Raw genomic sequence first — 27,459 nt, 5'->3', positions numbered from 1 at the left:
AGCCTCTAGTAGAAAAAGATTGCACCAAAAGGCACATTTCTTCATGAAATACATCAGATCTATTACATAACTTGGAAATACGTAGCATTTCACCATAAGGTAGAGCCTCAATAACATGTAAAGGATGGCCACTATTTGCATGTAAATACTGGCAAGTCCCTTCAAATTTTTTATTAGGACGGGTAATGATATTCTCACCATCTGAAATATCCAATACTATATCTAAAAAAGGGATAGTGTGACCAAACATGGAGGGAAGTCAAATGTCCCTGGACAATTTTTTGGTAAACTCTTCAGCTGCTTCTAATCATATGGACAGAGGTGAGAGACAAGCTGTACAAAGAGTTTCTAATGATGGCTCCAGTATATGGGAAAAATGGGAAGAAGATAGACGTTCGAGACCCACTAACCCTTTTTCTGGGGTGGGTAGAAAGATTTCCCTAGCAGTCAATGCAGAACACAAATTACTTTTTGATGAACTGGAAAAGCTTATGTGGAAAGAAACTTCGGTGCATTATAACATCTGTGGGCTACAAAATATGTGGAGACGGAGACTACACCTAGAGGTTTGAGAGTCTTTAAGGATCCCTCTAGTCCTTTTGACTTGAGTGTGGACACAGATATTTCTTTCCACAAAAGGTGGGTACATGCTGCCCACAAGTGTGTGAGTGAATGGCTCCAGATATTGATAGAACGTGACCAGATTAAACATAAGGAACTGTGTTCTAACATAAAGAAACTCTGTACTGATTTAACCAATGTGGTTCCTGTGTCCGTATTTGATGAATTTCTTAAACAAACAAATGGAAAATTAAAAGAATATGAAGTGACTTTGCTTAACAGAAAGAAAGGGAAACTTGTGAGAGATATTCGTGATTATGAATCCAACAAAGCGTTCATGTCAAGGACTGAACGCTTCAAGCGCCGCAAGCAGGTTAGGTTTTGCCCTGATGACGCCGGAAATCAAGCCTTCAACTCCTCGGCTGGAAGGAGGTTATACCTCTCATGAAGAAGACTGGAATGATGGCGACTTTCCTGCACTTCCAACAGCTGAGCAAAGGGACAGATTTTACCATACTTTTCGGGGAAATTCGTCCTCGTCCTCGATTCCTCCAGCCCAGGGACAGAAACAGACCTGGGAACAGTTTTCCAACCAAGGTGGGCAACGCTTTGGACAGAGGGGGTCAAAACGGGGAAGACGGTAATGTTTGTTCTACACAGCAGAGTAATGGAATGTTAAATGTTACAGACTATGTAGTTAATCTTTCTAACTACAATTTTAGTGACATAGAAATGTCTGTATTAAATAAGGGTCTTAAATTTGTCCCTACAGTGGTTACTCGTTTACATGATATTAAAAGTGATGTGTTTGTTTTTTCTAGAAAATTGCACTTAAAATATTTTTTAGTAAGAATGTTTTCTCTGCTTCAGAAATAGAAAAGAGAGTTTAGATAGCTCTATGGATAGTTTTTATTCATGTGCTTCAGAAAATGATGATAATAATGCATATTGTATGTTTGATACTTCTAATGTTCCTTCATACAGTACTTTTATGCCTGATTCTCTTAATACTGATGTATGTCAATTTGTTAACTTGGTAAATCATTTTTCTGAATTAGAATTCAAGCAATTTATGAGTAATAGGTCTAATATAGTTTATAATATGTCTATTCAAGAATGGAAAGCATTGCTAACTCTGAGTAAGAAACATGATATTGTTTTCAAACCCTCTGACAAAGGCAACAAACTGGTTGTCATGGGTTTTAATGATTATATGGAAATGTGTATGCAACATCTTGGTGACAGCAATACGTATAGAGCTGTGGAAACTGAAAACTTTTTTTCAGCTATTCGTGATTATAAGGAGCTAATTAATAAGGGGTTAAGACTTGGCTATTTTTGCCAGTCAGATGTTAAAAAAAAGTTTCAGACAACAGGCTGTAAAATGGCCTTATTTTACTGCCTACCTAAAATTCATAAGAATCTACATAAACCCCCTGGGAGACCCATAGTCTCTGGGTCTAAGTATTTTCTTCATAATTTAGGTGTATTTTTGCATCACTTTTGTATCCCTATGTCATTAGGTTGCCTTCCTATATAAGTGATGTCTTTGACTTTCTGGCTAAAATAAAAGATGTCAAAGTAAATAGGAATATGGTTTGGGTCAGCATTGATGTAAAAAGTTTGTATACAAGCATTGGACATGAGTATGGATTGGAAGCCCTTCGGTTTTTCCTTGGCAACTCTCCTGCTTCAGAATATGTTATGGAAATGGTTTATTTTTGTTTGACACATAATTTTTTTGAATTTAATAATATTATATATCATCAGTTACAGGGCACGGCTATGGGGCTTCATTTGCCCCCATGTATGCAAATCTTTTTATGGGTTTTTTTGAATCAAATATTATTTATAAGCATAGATTTTTTCAGGAACATGTTATTTATTATTTCAGATATGTTGATGATTTAATATTTTGGTAGACAGTGACAAAGATACAATTATTGAATTTTTTAATGAAATTAATGTTAATAAATTTCATATCAAATTTGATAGCCTTAATATTGGTCACACTATCCCTTTTTTAGATATAGTATTGGATATTTCAGATGGTGAGAATATCATTACCCGTCCTAATAAAAAAATTGAAGGACTTGCCAGTATTTACATGCAAATAGTGGCCATCCTTTACATGTTATTGAGGCTCTACCTTATGGTGAAATGCTACGTACTTCCAAGTTATGTAATAGATCTGATGTATTTCATGAAGAAATGTGCCTTTTGGTGCAATCTTTTTCTACTAGAGGCTATGGTACAAATATTTTGGATAAGAGCTTCTTAAGATTGTGTACAGGTGTTAAACCCAGATATATAAAATCTATTCAACAAAGGGGGTGTAATACAATACAACATGACAGCTCAGGTTCTACTAAAGAAAATATTTATTTTGTTACTACTTATGGTAGTTTTACAAAACAGTTCCTTGATATTGTCAGCCAATATTGGCTTTATTTTTGTTCACTTAGAAATGTTCAACAATGGCTTGATGTAAATATGAAGTTTTCTTACCGGAAAGGCAAGAATATAAAAGATTTTCTTGTAAGATCTAAGATTAAGATGCCTGCATCACAAATATACATGGAACCTGCTAAAATTGGGACTTTTCCTGTGGGAGATGTAAGGTTTGTAAACATATTGTATCCAATTTTAATTTTATTAATAATGTTAAATTTGACAGTTGGGGTACATTTAGTTGCAATTCTGAGGGTGTCATTTATGCTCTAAAGTGCCCATGTAACAAATTTTACATCGGGGAAACAAAGAGGCCTTTTAAAATAAGGTTCTTGGAGCATTTAAGAGACATCAAAAATGGTAAAGAAGACAGCCCAGTTGCAGCACATTTTTGGAAGCACATGATAAATGTAATGAGGGCTTGAAAGGAACTATTTTAGAACAAGTTTGTGTTTCTATGTACAATGATATTGATGTCAAGACTAGATTAGTGCAGAAAGAAACTGTATATATTTTAAAATTTAAAACCATGTTTCCTTTTGGGCTGAATGAAGAGCTCAACTGGAGAACATTAGTTTGTTGAATTGTTGTACTAATTGATTAATTATGTAATTATCTCATTTGCTATGTATATAAGCTGCTGCTGCATGCAAGTGTTTTATTCTCCTTGAAGGCTTTTGGCCGAGACGTCAGAGAGAAAGATTTTGTGCTTTTAAATAAATCCTGGTGGAACTTGTTCCTGTTGTTTGTTACTTTCTACTTGGTTCCTGTTGTTCCAGCTTTAGTCCTGAGGGAAACCCTGTCAGCATGGAAGATGATGAAGGGCTCCACAGCCATGAGTGCTTGTAGCTCGGAGACTCTTCTGGCTTAAGTGATGGCCAGGAGAAAAGCTGTCTTCCAGGAGAGAAATTGTAGCTCTGCTGAAGATGCTGGTTCAAGGGTGGCAGGGTGAGCTTTTCCAACACAAAGTTAAGGTCCCAAGCTGGGATGGGTGCGCTTCTGGGTGGCCTCAAGTTGCTAACCCCTCTTAGGAATTGTTTGATCAGAGGGTGTGAGAAAAGGGACTGCTCAGTGTGGAAATGAGCAGAGAGAGCAGTGGCACGAATTTTAATAGAGGAAAAGGAGAGACCACTGTGTAGCATGTCAACTAGGTAATTCAGGATGAGAGGTAGGGAGGGCTGTGCCGTATCGGCTCCCTTGGCCTCTATCCAGGTGCAGAACCTTTCCCATTTGTCAGCATAAGACTTTGTAGTGCTAGGGCATCTGGCCTCATGTATAACATCTAGAACCTGTTTACTGAGGTTGGCAGATTGAGCAGTGGTCAGGAAATAAGCCAGGCTGCCAAACTGAGGGTCTGTAATTGGGGATGCATGAATTCTCCTTCTCTCTTGGTCAGGAGGGTTGGGATCTGAGTGAGATGCTATGGTGTCAGTGGGGACAGGCTGCACAACAGTGGGTACCAGTGCTGGCGAGGCCAGTTTGGAACAATAAAAATTGTCCTTGGCTTTTCCTCCCTTATTTTGAGCAGTACCCTGGAGAGGAGTAGTAGTGGAGGAAATGCATAGACTGATAGACTGACCCAGGGGAAGGATAGGGCATCCACTTTCCAAGCCATGCAGTGATGTTCCCTGGTGCAGAACTTGCTGAGCTGATGGTTGGTGTGGGAGACAAAGAGGTCAACCTTTGGGGTGCCCCATTTCTGAGTTATTAGGGTGAAGGTTCTTTTGTCTAGCTGCCACTCGTATGAGACCAAAAGATTTCTGCTTAAGTGGTCTGCCAGAGAGTTTAGAGAACCTGGCAGGAATTGTGCTGACAGGTGGAGTCGAATGGCAGAGGCTGTGTGCCAAAGGGTCATGGCCAGCCTGAATAGAAAGTAGGAGTGAGTCCCTCCCTGCTTGCTGATAAACCACATTACAGTGGTGTTGTCTGTTTTCATCAGGATTGCCCCTGGGGAGAGGGGGAGAGTAGGGGCCTGAAAGCTGTCAATACGTGCTGGACAGCTAACATCTCTTTCTGGTTGATGTGCAGATGGATTTGCTGTGGGCTCCATTGGCCCTGTATGCACCTGCCATCCAGGTGAACACCCCAAACATAGTCTGATGTGTCTGTGGTGAGGGTCTGGTCTGCAGGGGGTGGTGAGAAAGGTAGTGCCTTGTTGTGGGAGCATGCTGCTGTCCACCAAAGAAAATCTTTCCTTAAGCAAGGTATCACTGGTATAAGAGTTTCCAGGTCTTGAGAGTGTTGACACCAAAGGCAGTAGGGACTTTACAAAGGCCAGGTGCTTGAGCATCTTTTCGGAACTGTCTGCCTGAATTAGGCAGTCATCTAAGTAAGGGTCATTTGGATATTCCTTTGTCTGCAAAAGGCAATGGCAGGAGCCAGACATTTTGTGAAAACTCTGGGAGCAGTAGATATGCCAAAGGGAAGCACAGAGAACTGAAAGTGCAGGGATCCTGCCCTGAAACGTAGACATTTCCTGCATGACTCCCTGAGACGGATGTGGAGGTAGGCCTCTTTTAGGTCTAGGGTGGCTAGTCAAGCATCCTTGGAGAGCATGGGTAGCAGTTGCTGGAGGGTGAGTATTTTGAATTTTGGTATCACCAGGAAGGTGTTTAGAATGGACAGATCAAGGATGGGGTGCCAGGTGCCCTCTTTTCTGGGTACCAGAAATAGTCTGGAGTAGAAACCTTGGTCTATCTGTTCTGCAGAAACATACTCTATTGCCCTCATAGAGAGCAGGGAAAGGACTTGGTTTTTCATCTCTGCCCATTGGTTTGGAGGTAGATCTGGGAACCCTTTTGGAGTTGGAAGAGCGTGGAAAGAAAAGTTGTATCCCTGGGACACTATATTGAGAACCCAGTGGTCGTTGGTAATGGTGGCCCACGTGCTTGCGTGAAAGGAGAGGTTTCCCCCTAGGGGTAAGTGTAGGTGGGCCAAGGGAGTGGGTGGGGAGGAGAGTCATTGTGAGTTCTTACCATGAGGGGGTGGCTTAGAACTCCCTGGTTTTGAAGTGGAGGAATTCCACTGTTTTGATCTCTGCATTCCCTGTGGCTGTTGTCTGGGGGGTCTGCTTCCCCAGGGTCTGGGCTGAACTGACCTGGTGGGAGCAGGAAAGGACCAGTGCTTGGAGGGACAATGCCTGCTGAACCTTGGTGGCTGGACCTGTAGGAAATCCTTAACTGTCTGTATAGATTTTGCTTTTTCTTCCATCTTTTTTAAGACCTCCTCTGCCTTAGTGCCAAATAAGTTGTCTTTGTGCAAGGGTGCATCCAATAATTTAGATTTAACATGGTCTGGCAAGGGCTGTTCCTTACGACATGCATGTCTTCTAAGTACAGAACCAGTGACTGCTGCCTTGCAAGAAGCTTCTAGGGCGTCAAAACCACAGTGTAAGGTATGCTTAGTCACTTGACTTGCAGAACGCATTAACTCTTGTAACTCTTTCGATTCTACACAAGCAGGAAAGGAAGACACGTTTTAATTGAGGAGTTCCATGGTATGTTGCTGAAATGTTAACATATGGAACTGGCAATTTAGTGCTCTGATAGCAAGAGTAGCAGAGGTGTATACTTTTTTACCCTTATCTGTCTAATGCTCAGGAATTCCTATCTGAGCGGGTGGGATTCTTAGCAAAGGTTGCTTTAATTCCTTTGGGCCCTTGAAAAATTACCTCAGGGTCAGCAGTAGGGTATTTGAAAAGAAATTTGTGTGAGTCAGGGACTCTGTAATACCTGTCAGGTTTTCTGGGTGCAGGAGGGAGGATGTCAGTAGTCAAACTGGATTCCAGAAAAACATCATCCACAACATCCAGAACTGGGGGAAAGGCCAGGGGTGTGTGCTGTGGAAGATCCAAGAATTCTCTGAGTCTCTTTTTAGACTGAGGGTAGTCCTGACATTCCCATTGGAAATGCTCCCTTAAGGTATGAAGGGTTTCCCCCAAAGGAATAGCCCTCGGTGGAGAGGCTGAAGGAATGGATTCCTCTGCATCAGAATCTTCATAAGCAGAGAGGGGTTGCAAGTCTTCATATTCAGATGCATCAGAGTCATCAGACTCCTGTTCAGACAAAACTACTGGGGACAGATCTTTTTTCCTTTTGGAAGGGGTAGCTTGGCTTCCCCTGATCAGCATGATAAGGTCTTCCACCAGTTTAAGCATTTGAGACTGAGGTGAGGAAGCTGGTGCCTGAGATTGGGTCATTGGTTTATTGGGTGTGATTCGTACCATAGGCCATAGAAACTCTGTAGTTTTTGAAAGAATGGTAGACGCGAAAGAAGTCGTCAGTTTGTGATGAGAATTGGTAGTGCGAAGTACTTCCTCAGAAGCCGATGCCTGCTCAGCAGCTCCGGACCCATCCGAGGGTGAGACAACTGCAGGATCCTTGGTTGAAGAAGAGTTTTGTGGCATACCGGACTCTGAAAGGGCCTTGGTAGCAGCCTGCAAATCCACAGAAGCGGGCATCAGGGGCTGCGAAAGCCGGAGATCTGATGACTAGCTTAACGGAAGCATCGTCGGTAGGTTTGGACCTGTGCGGTCTGTCTCTGTCTTTATCCTTATGTTTTTTCAGAAGATCTGCTGTCGGATGGCTTACTGAAGCCATATCGGAATTCGAGGACTGTAAGCAAAAATATCTAGCTACAATAAGGACCCGGCGACGTAAAATTCTGGTGTTAAACAAAGCACAAAAGCAACAGTGAGGGGCATCGTGGTCTGGGCCTAACCAAGTGACGCAGTAAGAATGAAAGTCTCGGTGTGGCATTTGCTTTCCACAGGCGGGATAATTGTTAACTTTTTTCTGACATCGGTTAGAGCAAGAAAATAGAATCCCCAACGGGGTACTTAGCTTTTAGAAGAATTCAGCTTCAATGTGGAAGATGAAACTCAGGTAGCGGCTGACCGGCACTCATACGAACTGCTTCTGCTTCGGGCTCCTTGGCAAGAAAGACTGAAGTAATGGTGTCGGCTGCCTTACTTTATACCACTGATAACCTGACGTCAGTCCTCAAGTGACAGGAACCAACACAGAAATACTACATTTCTGGTATTCGGGCCGGCTGAGGGCTACCCTATAATCCAAATGTGATAACTGCAACAGTGAAACACGAAGAACATCTTCAGTAGTCAGGTTGGACTTATCCAAGGCATTCAACACAGTGTCACATACCAAATTACTTCAACAACTGTCAGAAATAGGCTGCTCCCCTACATACACTGTCCTGGTTTGCTAACTACTAACACAACAGACAACAATTAGTAAAATGGCAAAGCAAATAGTCTGCCTATCTGTTAAATAAAATAGGAATACCTCAAGGGTCCATCCTGGGACTCTTGTTCTTTAATATTTTCATAAACAGTTTACATCTAATCCCCTCAGACCACACTCGTCCAATATGCAGATGACTCCACAATCATATCCCCCTCCAAAAACTTTCAAGACCTCCTAAAGTAACCCAAAAAGCATTCAAATCAATAGATACCTGGCGTAATGATTCAATTTACTTCTAAATGCCAAAAAGCTAAACTACTTATTTTCTCTGTCAAACCAACCCCACAAGACTTACTCTCAAGATAAAACAGAAATCCAGTTTGTTCAGTCTACAAAACTACTTGATATAATAACAGACGATAAACTCTCCTATGAGCAACACATTCTTAACACTATAAAAAGAACTCACTTTAAACTAGGCATCCACATGGGTGGACCCACAAAAATCAAGCTTTTCAAGTCTTTACTACTTCCCTCCCTCTTTTACGGTGCTCCCATCTTCACAAAACCTTTACTCCTCCCTATTTAATAAACTATAATGCTGCTACTACAAAATTGCAAAATTTGCCTCCAGCTTGCAACACCATGCCATCATTGTTAAGCTATCAAAATGCTTAATTGGTATGAATTCTCCCAATACCTCAGTTACACCCAACTAACTCTGGCTCACAAGCTAGTATATAACCCAGAGAAATGCCCTGCTGTACTGTCAAACCTTGAGCCCTATACCCCCTCTAGATATCTACGATCTACAAATAACTAACTTCTGATCATATCAAAACCAAGCAAAAGAGCAGGACAAAGCCTATACTCCTATTCCATAGCTAAATTATAGAATGCTCTACCAACATCTATTACTTTGTTAGATTCCCTTACTGCCTTAAAATCCTCAGTAAAAAGCTACTACCTTAACAACCCCACATGTCCTTGCTCCCTTAATACCAGACCCTCATAATATTCTCCTTATTACTCCTCTATCCAAAGCTATAACCAATCACTAACGACCAGTCCAACTATTTCTCCCTAACTCATTCCCTGGTGAAATAAATATAGTAAGTGAGTACTAGTGTACATCTCAGTTTTTAAGGCAATGTACTTAAACTGAATTAAATATAATTTCTTTGTTTCTACAAGATGTGTTTACCTTCACTTCTATGTTAAATAGAAGGTGCTACAGTATTTGTAAAACAGTTTGCTGTGATGTGATAATTCTCTATATTTTTTATATATAATTTCTTTCTACATGCAAAGTATGCAGGTTGTGTAATTACCACAATAGATCTAGATCAGCAGGTTCATCTTCGTCAATGTACCTATTTCCCCCCATTACCTCATAAAGGACATGGTCTTGAGGATTATTGATTATATTGGTTTGTTGTTGTGCTTTGGTCTCAAGTGGAATACCTGAGGCCTGGAGAGGAAGCTAGTTAAAAGAGTGTTATGGGTAATCCCTTTTGTTTCAAGTGGCACACCTGAGGCCTGGAGAGGAAGATAGTTAAAAAAGTTTTATGGGTAAAAAGAGGAGTAGATAGCCTGCAAATATTTTACAGGCTGAGCTGTCTGAAAGCCTGCAGTTTCAGCCCTACAGTTTGATGAGGATGAAAATTCTTATACTAGAGTTTGAGCTGTTCAAGGCTGTTAAAGTGACAGCCTTGAAATTTAGGTGAAACATATCCCCACTGCTGGGAAAACAGCTTGAAACTGAGAAGTAGTGTTAAAGGATCTGCTACAGACATTTGAGTAACCAGACTGAACCATGGGTTCGTTGATCAGAAGAGATGAATCAGAATGGAATGTGCATTTTCTCTGATTAACTTTAAAAGCACTTTTGACATTTAAAATGTTGGGAGGAAAATTCAACACTGGTGGCACAGAGTGTTAAAACCCTGTTTTCAGCCCAAGCAACCCAAGTTTAACTAACAGCTCAGGCTATTGGTGGTGCATCTTTTCATTACTGCCTACTGGAAAATGTTTCTGTCCAAAGTCCACAACTAACAGACTGATACAGTCAGTATTTCAACAGTCCATTTTAGATCTTTTAAATATGAAAATGCTTATAAGAACCAAGAAATTCAAAATGCATATTCTGGTTTTCTACCATAAACCTTAAGTGTTGCAAATGAGGAAAAATAAACAGCTGTTGTCAGCTAAATACACAAATCTTGACATTTGCAATACTGACTCCAAAATGCAGAAAAAAGACCAAAAACACAGGAGAACATTAACTGTCAAACATCAGTTTCCTCGTTTAAACTTCCTTTTCTGCAGGGAGGCAAGTCCCCCACCCCTCCCCCCAAACATGGAAGGCAAGTCCCTCACACTTTTTATCATATATATATATATATATATATATATATATATATATATATATATATATAGATATATATATATATATAGATATATATATATCTCAACTCTGATATTGCCATACCTCAGAGAAATGGGAATATTCTCAGAAACAGCAATCCCGGACTCAGTTCATGTAAGTCTGCATTTTCAGTCTTAGTTTCCTGGGACTCACACTGAAAAATTTCAGCATTTGAAAGGGTTACCTCCAAAATGCATTTTCTTTGTTTAAAAAAAAATTAACAAAACCATGTTCCTTATTCTACTCCAGGAACTAATTTTACTGTCTTGATAACCAGATGACTTTGGAGAAATGAATTGGCCAGACTAACTGCTCTTTTGCTGCGGAAAGGTTGAAGGCTGACACTGAATTTTTGCAAAAATCTACTATGTACCCTCTTGAGACTACCATTCTCACACAACGGTTGGTTATTATCTGGTCCCATAATTTTTAAATAAAAAAAAAAAATGTTTCCTATTTCTTCTGTATGGCGGAATGGCTGGGATCAACAGATTGTGGATCTAATTTTCAAAGGTATCAAAATAACCATTCTTTATATAAGTTTATAGGTTCATAGGTTGATACTAGGCTATCTGCCCTAGGGCATTTATAAGCCTAGCCAGAGTGTATTTGGCTTCTGCCTCCCTCTTAGATTAACCTACTGTGCCTCTGTAAAGTAGGTCACAGAAGGTACCCTTTTAAGATTAGTTTACTGTGCCTCTGTCTAGCAGGGACACAGAAGAGATCCCAGGGGTGAATTTGCGATTTCCCATCCACGCGTCCAGATTTCGCTTGAAGAGGGTCAGCGAGGGGCTATATCTAACATGAATTGGGATTCTATTCCAGAGTGAGGGGAGCCTCTGGGAAATGAATCTGTCCCTCCAGCATGTCCTATTTATTTTTGTGCTGAGGTTTAGGTCCCTGGAGTGTGTAGCTCTAAGGGACTTGGATTTTTTGAGGTGGAGCATGTCCATTAATTCTGGGTTTGACATGGCTTTGTACGTGAGGCATAGATCGCCTCTGAGTAGGTGGTAAGCAACTGAGTAGAGCTGGAGTTTCTTTAGTCGAGCTGCATAGGACATCTGTTTGTAGCCCATGATCCTTTTGGTGAGGTACTTTTGGGGTCTCTCCAGTTGCTGCAGGTGTCGGGTAAGGTACATCCCAAAAGGGGCATTGTATTCAATTATGGGCCTGATGAGTGACGAGTAGAGGGGCACAATGACCTCTCTTAGATGCGAACTCTTTCGTGATAAGGTGGGCTATATAGAAGGTCTTTCTAACCACTTTGGCAACGTGATTATCAAAGGAGAGCTTACTATCTATGTTGGTCCCCAAATCTCTAATTACTTCTTCCGTACTTAATGGATTACCACCTATGTGGTAATTTGTGGGCACCTTGTTTTTCCCAAAGGGGATGACTATGCACTTTTTAGCATTTAGCTTGAGGCCGTGGCTCTGGCACCAAGCATCCGTCTCTGTGAGACCCTTTTGGAGGATGCTTGTGTCAGCTGGAGATTCGATTATGGCCCCCAGTTTGCAGTCATCTGCGAACTTTGTCAGCCATAATCCCCCCGTGTTAGTCTGAACCTCAGATAAGTATATACCGAACAAGAGAGGTCCCAGGACTGAGCCTTGTGGGACGCCACTTGTAACTGGTTTGGATTCGGACATGGCACCTGTGATTCTGACCATGTGGGTTCTATCTCTGAGCCAGTTTGCAATCTTGTGATATAGGGGTTGATATTTAAGCTGGTAAGCTTATTTATGATGCCCGAGTGGGGTATTGTATCGAAGGCTTTTGCGAGGTCCAGGTAGGCTGAGTGGACTACCTTACCCTCATCTATGGCTTTGGTAACTGTTTCAAAGAAATCAAGTAGGTTTAAGAGGCAAGACTTGCCCTTAACAAAGCCGAATTGGGTAGGGTCCAGTGTCTGGAGGCTCCCAATGTCTTTGTTTATGAGTTCCATGATAATATGCTCCATAGCTTTACAGACCAGACTAGTCAGGCTTATGGGGCAATAGTTTCCAGGGTCCGTTGTGGCACCACCTTTGTGGAGTGGGACCACTGTAGCTGTACACCATTCTTTGGGTACATATCCTGTAGTAAGGCTAAGTTTGAACAGTAACTTAATGTGAGGGTTCAGTTCTTCTTGGAGCTCATGTAAGACACAGCCTGGGACACCGTCCGGTACCATAGATGCTGTGTTTTTTGCTTTGGATATGAACTGCACCCCTCTTTTGCTGGTGGCAGACTAGCACTGATTGTACAATCACATGACACTAACTGTAGTGTACCTCAAGCATGGTAAAGGGAGGTGCACAGCATGGATGATGCCAAATTACACAAGGAATGATTAGACCTTTGTGCTGGCATCAAACCAACTTGCTAAATGTAATCCTCCACCCACTCAGTCATCTTCCACTATACAAAAAGGTCATTTAAAAACACAGTGTGGAAAGTGACAGCAAAGTACCCAGAAGCAAGTACAAGAATCTGTAAGAGTCAACACTAGCTAATTAGCATGTTTAGCTTGGTGAGAAACAGAATTGAGTGATTCCTTAGATCTGTGTTCTATTTTATATCTATAACTTAACAGGTAAATACCAGACTATTAGTCTGCAGGCTATTAAAAGCCTAGCCAATAACTAGAGATCATAATCAAACTCTGTACTTTGCATCTATGAGATTAAGGTCGTATCTATTTTGCCAACCCTCTTCCCATATATACATGTATACTATCCCATAAGTGGATTAAAACTCTACACCTTTTGCACTGTCATTCAGTACATACATCATTAACATGCTGAGCCATTAAGGGAGTTAAATACTCTGGAAAATCAAAGGCCCAGTCTTTTAAAGGTTTTGTAAGGTCAGCTTTCTACTGTATGTGGGAAGAGACTGCGTCTACCCTCATCCATAGGTCTCACTCCCAACAGAAGGCATTTAGGGTAACTCTGATAGTGATTATTGCTATCTGTATAATATGAGTGGGATAGCGGGGTCTATATTAATTCAGTGAAAGACATATTCCTTGAATATGTCTTCATCGAACACCAGCCGCCAAAATTCACTTCAGTTAACCGCAGAATTTTTCCCATGGTTCGGAAACACTTGGTCATCACCTCAACTTTGCCCTTTTCCCTACTGTAGTGCAATTTCGAAGTTGGTATATCTAGTTGTGGGGCGGGGGAGGTGAAACCCCCAATTTGGTGGATTTGATTTAGTCTGTTGTGTGTTTCATATAACTGGCGTGCAAGTGTTTCTGAACCATGGGAAAAATTCCATGGTTCGCTGAACTGAATTTCGGCAGTTGGTGTTCGATGACTATCTATTCGAGGAATACATCTTTTGCTGAATTAAAACACACCCAGATAGTGACCTCTTGCTATAGAGGATAATTCCACTTATAAGGAGTTGAAGACTTTTCCAGTCATGGTGGACTTCACAGCAGATTCTTGGCCTAAGCTCTGTGTCCCTTAACTTGTCTTTTTCATGTTCCTGTCTGAGGTCAAAAGACAAAGCACTATCACTTATTAGAGTTGGCAACAATGTATGATGGCTCAAGATAAAAAAAATTACAGTTCCTGCAGTGAACCTAGTAGCTGGTGATCTAATGACTGCATGAGCATGTGTTAGGTTTAAGCTTCTTAGACAGCAAATGTGGGAACTTTCCAAAAACATATATTTTGTGATGATTTGAACTGCATTAGAGGCAAGAAAAAATGAGGATCCAAGGCATAAAGGCAGGGCTGGGGGGGCATAAGAAGAGGGTAAGGTTCTTGAAGACTGAAAGGGGGCAGATGTGATTCTCATTCATCTATTAGCTAAACATGAATCCATACATTTATATAAGAAACCATATGATTTTCGTATTCCTATATCATTCTGCATTCATTGTTATTGACATTTTCTTCTTTGAATGTCACAGAATTACTTGTATTTCTTTTCTGTTCAATTATGACACATGTTTTTAAATATCTACTTCTCACTTGTCATTTATCTTATCATTTAATTTGTTCTTAATAAATGGATACTTTTTTCATTGAACTTTAAAGCATTAGACGTCTGAAGGTGAATTTGAGAAAAAGAAAAAACTGGATAGTGGGTTGGGATTGCATATCTTACTGATCGTTGTCTTTCAATAGGTTCCTTTTCCAGCAGAAGTCTTCTCCTTTCTACAATTTCTTCATGAGTTAGAGCAAAAGGACCAAGAACCTATAATTGTACAATAATGGAAGAAATGTTATAAATCAGTACATCAATTTTTTCAGGAACAAGTACTGAATGCCGAACCATAATTAGAAGTTATGTTCTTACCATAACGTTCCATGTTAGTTGTCTTCTTCTCGCCTTCTTTCTTGCTGGATGGGTTCGGAGCCGACCTCGGCTCCGACTCGGCCACTCTAAAAGCTCGAGAGTTGGTTCCACCGGCTCGAGGCTCCCCTTATATCCCACAATGCTAGGCGTGAATTACCTCAGATCTCGTTTGTGAGCTAGGCTCAGCTAATAATACAACCAGAAAAAAACTGGGAAAAAATAGACCACCTCTATAAACAAAGGGGAAGAGGAAAGGTGACCTAAAGCCTGATCTAGGAAATATGCACAGCAGAGCATATACCTATAGCAAAGAGGTGGTAGAAAGAGAGGTCACAATCAAACTCCTCTAGGTCTGTCCAGGCCAGGGGGAAGGAGGGTGGGACGCAAGAAAGAAGGCGAGAAGAAGACAACTAACATGGAACGTTATGGTAAGAACATAACTTCTAAATGTTAAGTTGTCTATCTCGCCTTCATTCTTGCTGGATGGGACCACGTCCCTAGCACCTTGTCCCGGGTGGCCTAACGGAACAGACTCTTGAGAACAGTGGTACCAAAGTTAGCTCTATGCCTAGAAGCTAAATCCAACTTATAATGTGAAATAAAAGTGTGAGGAGTAGCCCAAGTAGTCACTGCAGAAATGGTGTCAATAGGCAGTCTGTCTTGGAAGGCTATAGAAGTAGCCAAAGCTCTGGTGGAATGGGCTTTAGGTTTGTTAGGCAGCTTTTGGTGTCTAATTTCATAAACAATGGAAATTAGAGATGTTAGCCATCTAGATAGTGATACCTTGGAAACAGAAAGTCCCTTTCTGCCTTCTGCATAAGAGACAAACAGCTGGTCAGATTTTCTGAATTGTTTGGTTCTATCCAAATAGTACCTTAACTGACGATGAACATCTAGCCAATGCAATTTTTGTTCAGACCTATTAGAATATTCTGGAAAAACACAGGGAGGTCAATGCTTTGATTTAGGTTAGACGTCGAGGCTATTTTAGGTAAAAAGGACGGGTTGGTTCGTAAGGATACCCTGTCCTTATGGAACAACAGATAAGGAGGTCGACAGCTGAGTGCATGAAGTTCTGAAACTCTTCTAGCTGAAGTAATAGCTACCAGAAAGAGAGTCTTCCATGATAGCAATTTTAATGAACAGGAAGCTGCAGGTTCGAAAGGGGGAAGAATCAAAGAACTGAGCAGTAAATTAAGGTCCCAAGGAGGAGGAGGATTTCTTATAGGAGGTCTGAGAAGAAAAACTCCCTTCAAAAAGGCTTTGCAAAGCTTGTGGGACATGATGGCAGACTCTGAAATGCCTACATGAAAGTTAGATATAGCTGCCAATTGAACTTTGAGAGTAGAAGGAGATGAACCTGCATGAAAGAGTTCAGCTAGAAAATCAAGAACCAAATGGATGGGAGCAGTGAAAGGATCTAAATCCTTTCCTTGAGCCCAATAGGCAAAACGTTTCCACTTACTAAGATAAATTTTCCGAGTGGAAGATTTATGTGAAGCTATTAAAATATCTCGAACATTGTGAGATATTTGAGGAAGCCTGGCTAGGGTAGGAACTGGATGAACCAAGCAGTGAGGTTCAGAGAGGGGAGGGAGCGATGTAACTGACCCGACTGATGGATCAAAAGATCTGGAACTAGGTCCAGATGCCAAGGTCGCTCCAACAGAAATTGATGTAGAAAGGGGAACCAAACCTGTCGAGGCCAGTAAGGAGCAATGAGGATCAATGAGGCCTTCTGAGCGATAGCTTTCTGTATCACTTGAGAGATTAGTGGGAAGGGAGGAAATGCATACAGAAGTCCCCGGGGCCAAACTTGGACTAGAGCGTCTCTGCTGGGCTGGCCTGGCAACGGGAATAGGGTGAAATAATCTCTGCACTTGCTGTTTTGGGGAGTAGCAAAAAGGTCGCAGCAAGGCTGACCCCACTTGAGAAAAATTTTTCTCAATAGAATCTTTCAGAGACCACTCGTGAGGCATGAGGATAGCCCTGCTCAACTTGTCCGCGATTTGATTGGACTTCCCGGGGATGTGCATTGCTATCAGAAAACGCTGAGAAGAAATCGCCCATTGCCACAGTCTGAGTGCTTCTCGACATAGGGGATAGGACCTGGTTCCGCCTTGTTTGTTGATATACCACACTACAGACATATTGTCCGTCTGGATTGCTATCGTTCCCAGGGGAAGAGAGTCTTGAAGGGCTTGCAACGCTAAAAGCACTGCTCTCATCTCTAGAACATTTATATGCAAGTGGCATTCGTCTGGTCGCCATATGCCCTGGACAGTTCTACCCTGATAATGCCCCCCCCACCCGATCAGGGAGGCGTCCGTTGTCAGAGTAGCAACCAGAGGGGAAGGAACAAAAGGTCTTCCCAAGAAGAGCTGAGGGGAAGACATCCACCACAGAAGATGATTCTTGCATGTTTGCGTAATCATAATGGTGTGAGACATCGGAAGTTGCTGGTATGACCATTGTGTGAAGAGCATCCATTGAAGGATTCTCATGTGGAATCTGGCTAATGGAAGCAGGGGTATGGCAGCCACCATAATCCCCAATACTTTCAGAACTAACCTGGCTTTGACTCTGTTGTTGCTGAAGAGAAGCGAGACTAGTTTGCGTATGTCTGTTATTCTCTGATCTGTTAGTCTCGCAGACATGTTGACTGTGTCTAGATTTGCGCCTATGAAGGTAATAGCACGACAAGGCGACAAAACAGACTTTTCGCAATTTATTGAGATGCCTAACTTTTGACAAATGCGAAAGGTGTAGTCTCTGGCTATTAGAAGAAGATGCTTGGTGGGAGCTGTGAGGAGCCAGTCGTCCAAATATGGAAACACCTGGAATCCTTGACGTCTCAGGTGAGAAGCTACCACTGCCATGCATTTGGTAAACACCCAGGGGGCAGTGGTGAGTCCAAAGGGCAGGGCTCTGAATTGAAAATGACTGGTTCCCAGGCTGAAGCGGAGAAATCTTCTGGAGCGTCTGTTCATTTTTATATGATAGTACGCATCCTGAAGGTCTATAGAGCACATCCAGTTGTCCTTTCCCAATAGGGGAAGGATGGACTGTAGCGTGACCATCCGAAATCTTGTTTTCTTGACAGACTTGTTCAAGATACTGAGATCCAAAATTGGTCTCCAGTCCCCTGTTTTCTTTGGAACTAAAAAGAACCTGGAGTAGATTCCGGATCCTTGCTGGTCTGCTGGAACTGGCTGAATTGCTCTTTTTGCAAGCAACTTTGAAATTTCCAAAGCTGCAAGATCCCTTTGAGCGGGTGGAACATCTGGAATGGATTTCTTTGATTGGTTTGGAATGCGAACGAAGGGAATGGAATAGCCTTCTGAAATGATGGACTGTACCCACTTATCTTGAGTTAGGGATAGCCAGGCTTCTGGGTACAGTGACAATCTTCCCCCGACTGCCTCCGAAGGTGGACAGTCGGGCAACACCTCAGGGATGCTGAAAGGGCTTATCGGAAAAAGTTTCTCGATTGCCCTGGTTCTGCGGACCCCCTCTGCCTCTGGGGTGACGTCTACCATTATTGTTCCCTCCTCTGCCTCTGGAGGGGAACCGACTCTGTGCATCAGGCAAATTCCCTTGAGATTGTTTGCGGAACCACATTTTTCCACTTTTCTGGCCTTTGGGGTAAGGTCTAGAAGGAGTAGAAAAACGGACTCCGACGGCAGACAAAGTTTTGCCATCCGTCTCGCACCTAGTCAAGGTTTCTTTCACCTGAGGACCAAAGAGAGATGATCCATCAAACGGGGAGTTAGTGAAAGACGTTTTAAAGGGGTACGCAAAATTGCATAGTCGCATCCAGGCATGCCGGCGTAAGGCGACCCCTGTCCCTGCGGCTCTACTCGCTCCATCAGCCGCATATGAAAGGAGGCGCATGGAGGAGTTAGCTATAGAATTCAGGGTAGTCAGCTGGGCGTTCATCTTGTCCTGAAAACCTGCAGCTGTAGGATCCTTCAACATGTCACTCGTTTCCTTGATCAAGTCTCTCTGGAGAAGAGTGAAATGGCATAGGTAGTTCAGCGAACGCATAGCAAAGGTCGCTGACGAAAACATCCGCTTCCCGTACCTGTCCATAGACCTAGATTCCTTGTTAGGGGGATGGACAGGCACTGAAGGATCAGCTAGTTCCTTCTTGGTGGCAGCAGCTACCACCATAGCATCCACTGTAACTCCTTTGGTCAAAAATTGTTTATCAGTTGGTGCTGTTATAAACTTAGAAGGTCTCCTGGGGGTAGGGTCCACTGAGTCAGGAGCCGTCCATGCTTTCTTTGCTACCACCTGCATGAGGGGGTCAAAGGGGGGAGACACCCAGGAGGTGGAAGGGCGAGAGCCAAACACCTCAAGATACACAGATTCATCCTCCGAAGGGTTAAGGGCTGGCCAATTTCCCCTCTGCTTGAGGATCTCTAGAATGTCTGCAAAGGAGACATCTTCAGAAGGGGAACGGGGGGAACCCTCGGAATCCTCTAAATCTGTGTCAGAGGTGACAGACTCAGGTGAGTCTATGTGTTTCCTCTTACACTTTCTCTTCCTAGGGGCTCCCCTGCCAAATCAGGAGAGGCCTCGGAAGAGGATGAAATCCCCACAGGGGATTCTTGAAGAGTTGGCTCTCTGCGGTCAGGGATGAGGGAGAGAGTAGACTTAACCTGAGGCACCGAAGAGGGAGGGGCGGACGGAGCCAACTGTGGAGTTGAACCAGGTTCCAACACACTCCGCATGACCTCGAACGCACCCCTGTCAGGCAGAGCCAAAGGTCCCCGCTCCGAGAAGCTGAGAACCTCCCTCGGCACCGACAGAGATGACTCCGAGGCCGATGTCGGAGCCGAACTCATCAGAGCCGAAGCACCGAGAGGGAGAGCGGGGTCGGACAAGGGTCCGATGCCACTCACCCCCTCGGAGCCGACTAGGGAAGTCCGGCTCCGAGATTCTTCAAAGGAAGAAATCGGAGCCGACGACGGAACTGAAGACAAATGTATCGGCTCCGACGCTACCACAGTCTCGGTTCCGAGACGCCCCGGCTCCGAGCTCAAAGGAGTCGGAGGTGGAATATTTAGAGGGACAGATTGAAGCATCGACTGATGAGTCGGGCTCTGAAGCATTTGGGCCAGTGCCTCGGACTTTAGAAGTCGACTCACTACCCTCTGAAGGTCATGATCCGAAAGCCTCGATGACCTAGAGGAGTGAGACCTATGGCTCCGTTCAGACAGCAAGGGGGACGCTGGAGCCGAATGAACGGAGCCAAGGGATGGTGACCTAGACCTCTTTCTCGATGTCGGCTCCGATGGTTTGATCGGAGCCGACCCAGGAATTTCCAATACCTCGGCTCCAGCCGGAGCCGAGGGAACCACAGAAGCTGTAGTCAAAGATTCATCGGCTCCAGCCGGAGCCGATGTAGCAGTAGGTTTCGAAGCCTTAGGCCTCGACTCTGAAGCTGGAGTCGAGGTCTTAGAAGCCTTGGAAGGTTTCCCCGAGGTAGCAGTTAGGGAACCTTCAGGCTTAAGCAAACCCCTTAGAATGAGTTTGTTTTTTCTTTCCTGCAGGACTCTAGGGCTGAAGCCATGGCATACAGCACAAGAGTCCTGCAGGTATAAAGGTCCCAGGCAGTACACACAAGAAGTGTGACCGTCTGTCAGAGACATTTTCTGACAGCATGAGTCACACTTCTTGAAGCCTGAGACCTTTGAATCCTTGGACATTTTCAAGGAACCGAAAGTGTAACCACCACACAAAAAACACACACACACTGATTACACTATCAAAAAATAAAATTTAAACTAAATTTAAACTAATAAATCTAGTTAGTTTGTAATACAATATAAATCCCTACAAAAACACAAACACACCACTATAGGGATGGAAGGGCCCGAAGGCCTAAGGAAAAAACTTATCAGTTCTTGTGGGAAAGGGGCTGGATAAGGGTAGAAAGGATAAAAATCCACTACACTAAGGGTAAACAGAGAAAAAACTAAGCTAAAAGGGGTTTAAAAGCTATTAGACTGATCTAATACCACTGACCTGAAGCCGGTAGAAAAACAACACCTCGATCGCTGTAGCGGCAAATGAGATCTGAGGTAATTCACGCCTAGCATTGTGGGATATAAGGGGAGCCTCGAGCCGGTGGAACCAACTCTCGAGCTTTTAGAGTGGCCGAGTCGGAGCCGAGGTCGGCTCCGAACCCATCCAGCAAGAATGAAGGCGAGATAGACAACTTAACATCTGTACTTGTACATTATTACAATTCCTCGACCATCTTGCTTCTGTAGCAAACTGTAATTAAAATGAAGGCAGTATAACAGCACATCTTTAGGAGAACCTGTTACAGCAAATAATACATGCAGGAATAAGACACATCATATTACCAATAATATGACAGCTTATTTGCTCCAGAAATTTTTGGAGTCTACCCCCCCCCCCATACATACACACACACACACAAGTCATTGTCAACACATATATAGCTATGCTGCATAAATAATGAGGTCACCCCCTAGTACCTTCTGAAAAAAAGAAGATAACTGCGGGAGAGGTGATGACATTGTTTTCTTAATCCACAGGCTTCTTAGTATGCTCATATCACGTAAACATTTTAAGAAATGTAGAGAAAGTAAGGATCACTTAGGTCCACCTTGTATGCCAACTATCCTACCCTGTTAAATAACAGTACTAGTGAATTTGTACTGTACTTTCGTGCACTTATATTTTGGATAAACAGAAACATGACTGCTAAAGGTAAATACTGCCATTCTAAGGCAAACCGATTAAATAACCTGAAATTGGCATATTACATATACATAGGCGCTGGAACCACAGAGCAAGGGGGAGGGAGCACCCCCACACACATTTACAGCCACATAGGCAATTAAAAAGCAGTGTCTTATTTAAGGACTTCTGCATGCATCACATGCCAACTCAGAAGCCCACTCTACACTTACGCGCTCGAGGAATTTAAAACTAGCTGTGCTGTTCTGTTTTTAGGGAGAGTTATGCTGCCCCTGCCCCTGCCCCGTTTTGCTAAAATCACATTTGTGACTGCCCTCCAAGTGTTTTCCAGGTAAGTAGATCTCACATTTGTTCTTCCATTTAGCTTTCTGCGTAAGTTTTCCAGAGAGGTCAGAATTGACTTCAGGCTCTGCAACAGTATTAATAGAATCATGATACAAAAACTTTACTTGCAACTTGTCTACTTCTTTTCAGCGGACACTTTTTGTCTCTGTGGCTGGCTGTATGTACACTTTTTTCTTTCTCAATCCTTGTATATTTGGGCAATGATTTCATGTTATCAACTGCAATGTTTGAAAGTGTTGTACAGCCCCTTTTTATGATCTCTGAAAAGCATTAAGATTGCAGGGTTTACTAGTGCCTGTAACACATGGATCCTGAAGATGCAGAGGTAAAGCGCAAACATTTATGCTTCAAACACACTTATGCATCAGATGTCAGCGTTTTCCACTCTGTATTTTATTATTTAAAAATGAGTCACTACCAAAAGAGTCCTGTGTCCTGTTGCTTGGCATATTTATTAAGGAGAGTTTGTGTGCCCGCGTGTGTGTGTTTGTATGTAAAATGCCTGCACGTGCGCGCGCGTGCGCGAGTGTGTGTGTAAAATGCCTCTGTGTGTGTAAAATGCCCCTGTTTGTGTGTGTGTGTGTGTGTGTGTGTGTGTGTGTGTGTGTGTGTGTGTGTGTGTGTGTGTAAAATGCTTGAGTGTGAGTGTGTGTGTGAGCGCTCCCGTGTGTGTAAAATGCCCCTGTGTGTGTGTGTGTGCAAAATGTCCCTGTGTGTGTGTGTGTGTGTGTGTGTGCATGTGCGTGTAAAATGCCCCTATAAGTGTGTGTGTGTGTGTGTGTGTGTGTGTGTGTGTGTGTGTGTGTGTGTGTGTGTGTGTGTGTGTGTGTGTGTGTGTGTGTGTGTGTGTGTGTGTGTGTGTGTGTGTGTAAAAATGCCGCAGTGTGTGTTTAATGTAACATAGGCAATTTATTCTTCAAAGGCAACAGGCACTTTATTTGTAGATGAAACAATGAAACATAAACTTGTTTGCTAGCAGCAACCTCTTCATTAGTTACAGATCCATTTAATGTGGAATTATTTATATGACTCACTTCTGCAGAGATTTTGCATATTTACTGATAATGGTGGATTGTAATGACAGAAGTTTGAGTGGCCTTTTACGGTTGAAATTTTCTGAAATGGGTAGTTTTGTCATTATTGGTTCATACATTATGTTTAATTGCTTACTAAAAGACTGTTCAAAACTACAAATTTAAAGCACATTCTAACAAGTGGTGCTGTATTATACAAAGAATAAAATTTAATTCAACCGGGAAGGTGAATCAAAGAACGCATACATGTATGCATAGTGCTAAAAATGTGTACGGAACCTGTGGTTTGAAAACAACCCAGAGGTAAGCTTAGTCCTCCACTGGCCAGATACAAAATGAATGTGAGTTTCCATGCCATTTCAATGAATGTGATTTTCAAGGGCAGAGAAGTTTAGTGCTCCTGGTATGTCTCTTTTCATTGAGAGACAGTACTGTTTGTTTAGCAGATTGCTCAGTGTTTGTCTGAAACTCATGTAAAAAAAAAATAATAAATAAAAAAAAAAAGTAAAAGGAAATACCAAAGTGCTTTGGCCAACTAAGTTTGAGATGACTGCAAACTAGGAGTGGTTATTGAATCCCCAAATGACTTAACCAGCATGCAGGAAGATTTGTCCCAAACAGTAATTGGTACCAGAATCATGAACTGAAACTAAACTCGAAAAAATACATTTTCGTATCCTTTGGGAAGTCATCTACTCTAGGGAACTGCCAAATTGACAATGTCCCCTGAGAATTGACCCAGTTGTTTGGCATTTGGGAACTTGTGTATACAGTGACCTAACTTTTGACCAACATGTGCCCAGAGTCATAAGAAAGTCTTTCTATATTGCACAGCTTATAAACAAATTGTGAATAGATCTAGAGATGGTATTGTCCCCCTTTACAAAGTCCTCATTAGATCAATCATTTTATATAATGCCCACTTTGGCATATATGTATCCAGACCCATGCAACAATTGGAATACCCACAGTGATACCTTACCAAAAGGATACAAGTCCTAAACAATATATCTTGCATGGACCACCTCAAAGATTTTTGTACAGATGGACCTACAGAACATCAGCATGTCAAATGGCATCAGAAATACTCAGTCCAGCTATCTAAACTGAATGTTGTGGACAGAGTGATATAGATCACAGAGGCTACCACTGTTCCAGAACAGAGTATCCATCTAAGTAAAGCAAAGCTCATCCCTGTCCATATTAAAATGCAACTTGGATCTAAGGGTGGGTAATACAAAATGTACTCCAGGATTGCACCTCGTGCCACTAATGGATAGAGTCAGTTCCTAAATTCTGTATCCCTCACATGGGTCCCCTCAAATTATCTATGGTATGATCACAGTTATTCTCACTAGGGCTAATATACAGTTATCAGCCATGGAATAGGTAAGACCAATCCGGAAATGTTAATTAAACACCAAATGAGAATTGGCTAAGCTTAAAATGCCCACCAAGAGAATCGATGTTGTGGTAGTAAATAGTTTTAAAAAAATTGCCCTTTTTAGATAACTAAGTGCCCCTCTCACCCTCTGCCCCCCCCCCCCAGTCTTCAACATCTTCCGGCGCCTATGTACATGTATGGAAAATGCTTTATTATGAAATAAATTCCTGTGAAATGCACTTCTAGAGCCATGTATCACTAATCATAAAGATGCCTTATACATATCTCATTAAAAGCAATCATTTCCAAAATGCATATCATATGGCATTTCTTCTCAAACTGTACATGTGTAACAATTAAAACAAAATGTATAATATCACTATAATAAATAATGTTACACTAATAATTTATAATCTATGCACATTAGTTACAAGTTTATTAAACACTTCCTACTTTTCAGCTGTTTGAATAAATGAGATTATGCCCTAAGGTTTAAGAAAACAAACCATCACCTCTGAAGTAAGAACTTAATTATCAGCATTCACATTCCCATTAATAATAAAAAATCAATATTCCCTCCTCTTTAATTTTTCTTTCCATCATGATCGGTCATCATTTTGTATTCCTTTCCATCATGATTAGTCAATGAATTACCAGTGATCCAGTGAATTGTACTGCTTAAATATTCCATATATGTGTTCAACACTCAGGATTAAAGAAAAATTCCTGCAAACAGTGAAGAGGCTTATATCTAAGCCATCCGCACAGTGAAAGACCAGCAAAAGGTGTTTGGGTAAGCCACATGAGTGGGACAGGTGGAATCAGGTTGGGACAACAGTGAAGTGCACGTTCAGTGTGATGCTCTGACCTGGTCCTGCAATACAACAAGTTCATTCCTAGCTGCCTATGTGTTGTGAAAGCTTTCCAATAAAAATGATTTAGAAAAAAATAACAGGGAAAGGAGGGACTGGTATAATCCAATTGCTGCCACCATAGGAGGGGTTGAGGGAGCTCTGGCTGCTACAAAGTCAAACTCTTGGTGGGCAATCTTTGGAATCAAGCAGGACAGAAGGTCATGTTGACTCCAGATGTTTCAATGTTAAGAATGATTACTGAGGACCCTGATCATTGCCAAGCTTGGAAAAGAACCAACTGATCTCACTGACATGTCCTTATGTCATGCATTCCTTTCTGTATGTACTACCAAATGGAGGTCAAGCCACTAACACTATTGTGGTTTAAAAATTAAAACTGATAAACTCACCACATAGTTAAGGGAACTTTCAATGTTCTTGACAAAGCAGTAGTCTGGGAGGGGTGAAGCAGGAGGTTTTGTGAACTATTTTTCTTTCAGAAAGGATAATAAGACTAATACAGCTCCATAGTAAAGAACTTACTTTGTGAATAATACTATTATGAATCCCCAGTTAAACTATGTTGCTTATTTTGCATGCGTAAAATGCATCACATTTACAAAATAGAAGTTATGCACTTACCATAATGTTCCATGTGAGTTATTCACCTCGCCTTCATTCTTACAGATGGGTTCGGAGCCGATCCTCAGCTCCGAGTCAGCCTACTACAATGTTCGAGGTCTTCAGACAGCTCAAGGCCAAGTCCCTATCCCATGATGCACCTAGAGTTACTTCAGATCTTGTTTGCTTCGTATAATAATACCATGTATCATTCTATCACTCTTTAAGAGAAAGCCATAGAAGGGTTGAGCAACCAGGAAGAATCTAGCATCTTTGTCCTCGAAAACCCCTGGAGGGGATAGGAAGGTGGGAAGTAAGAATGAAGGTGAGATGAACAATTCACATGGAATGTTATGGTAAGTACATAACTTCTATATGTGAAGTTGCTCTATCTCGCTGTTCATTCTTACAGATGGGTAGCGTCTCAAGCACCATCTTTCTTGGGTGGCTCACGGGAGTATGTTTTTCAGGATAATAGATCCAAAAGAGGCTCTGTCCCTGAAGGCCCTGTCCACTTTGTAATGAGTGATAAAGGTATGAGGTCTTGACCAAGTAGCTGTTGCACAGATGTTGTCTATGGGAAGTCTGGCAGAAAAGGCAGAGGATGTAGACACTGCTCTGGTAGAATGAGCCTTTATTTTGTGATGCAAGGGCATATTAGCAGCTGAATAAACAAATGTGATACAATCGGATAACCACTTAGACAGAGTTGTTTTTGCTACTAGCATACCTTTTCTGGAATCTGAAAAGGAAACGAAAAGCTGTTCTGATTTCCTGAACTCTTGTTCTATCCAAGTAAATTCTGAGCTGTCTATGAATATCAAGCTTGCGCAGCATGTACTCTAAGTTGTTGGTGTGTTTGGGAAAGAACACTGATAAATCAATAATTTGGTTAAGGTTAGTTTTAGTACAAACATTAGGCAAAAAAGAGGAATTAGTTCATAGTGAGAGACTGTCAGCATGGAAAATTAGATAAGGAGGCTTTATGGACAAGGCTTGAAGCTCTGACACTCTGCGGGCAGAAGTGATAGCTACGAAAAAGATAGTCTTCCATGACAAATATTTCAAATCGCATGAGGTAGCTGGTTCAAAAGGAGGGAGAATAATGCGTGAAAGCATAAAATTTAGATTCCATGGGGTATAAGGCGATTTCACAGGTTGTCTGAGATGAAAGGTCCCTTTGAGAAAGGCTTTGGATAGTTTGTGTGACATTATGTTCAATCCTTCAAATCCAAGGTGAAAATTAGAGATAGCAGCAAGTTGAACACAAACTGTTGCTGCTGCAGCTCCTTTGTTGAAAATCATGGTCAAGAACTCTAATATGGAGGCCATAGGGGCTTGGTAGGGATCAATGTTATTTTGAGAGGCCCATATAGAAAATCTTTTCCATTTGCTAAGGTATAGCTTCCTCGTAGAGGATTTATGAGAAGATATTAGAATCTGTTGCATTTCATTTGAAAGGTTATGGAACCTGGCTATATTGGAAATTGGAGCAGCCAAATTGTCAGCTTCGGGGACTGAAGAGAGGGATGAAGGTCCCCC

General features: G+C 42.1%; 1 protein-coding gene across 4 annotated transcripts in view; it reads right to left on the bottom strand.

The window, feature by feature from the left end:
• LRRC71 (leucine rich repeat containing 71) overlaps positions 1–27,459 on the bottom strand; it is a 2,015,367-nt gene that overhangs the window by 534,688 nt on the left and 1,453,220 nt on the right. For 3 of the 4 annotated variants that reach the window (XM_044079832.1, XM_044079831.1, XM_044079833.1), the window contains exon 10: positions 14,750–14,839. The exons of the other annotated variant lie outside the window; for it this stretch is intronic. In XM_044079832.1, the coding sequence (XP_043935767.1) occupies positions 14,750–14,839 (90 nt within the window). The remainder of the gene's footprint in view (positions 1–14,749; positions 14,840–27,459) is intronic. 4 annotated transcript variants of the gene reach the window in all.

The sequence above is a fragment of the Protopterus annectens genome, chromosome 8.part0, assembly GCF_019279795.1.
Source record: "Protopterus annectens isolate FY-2018-M chromosome 8.part0, PAN1.0, whole genome shotgun sequence".
In the NCBI taxonomy this organism is placed as follows: Eukaryota; Metazoa; Chordata; order Ceratodontiformes; family Protopteridae; genus Protopterus; species Protopterus annectens.
This window is presented reverse-complemented; position numbering and strand designations above follow the sequence as displayed.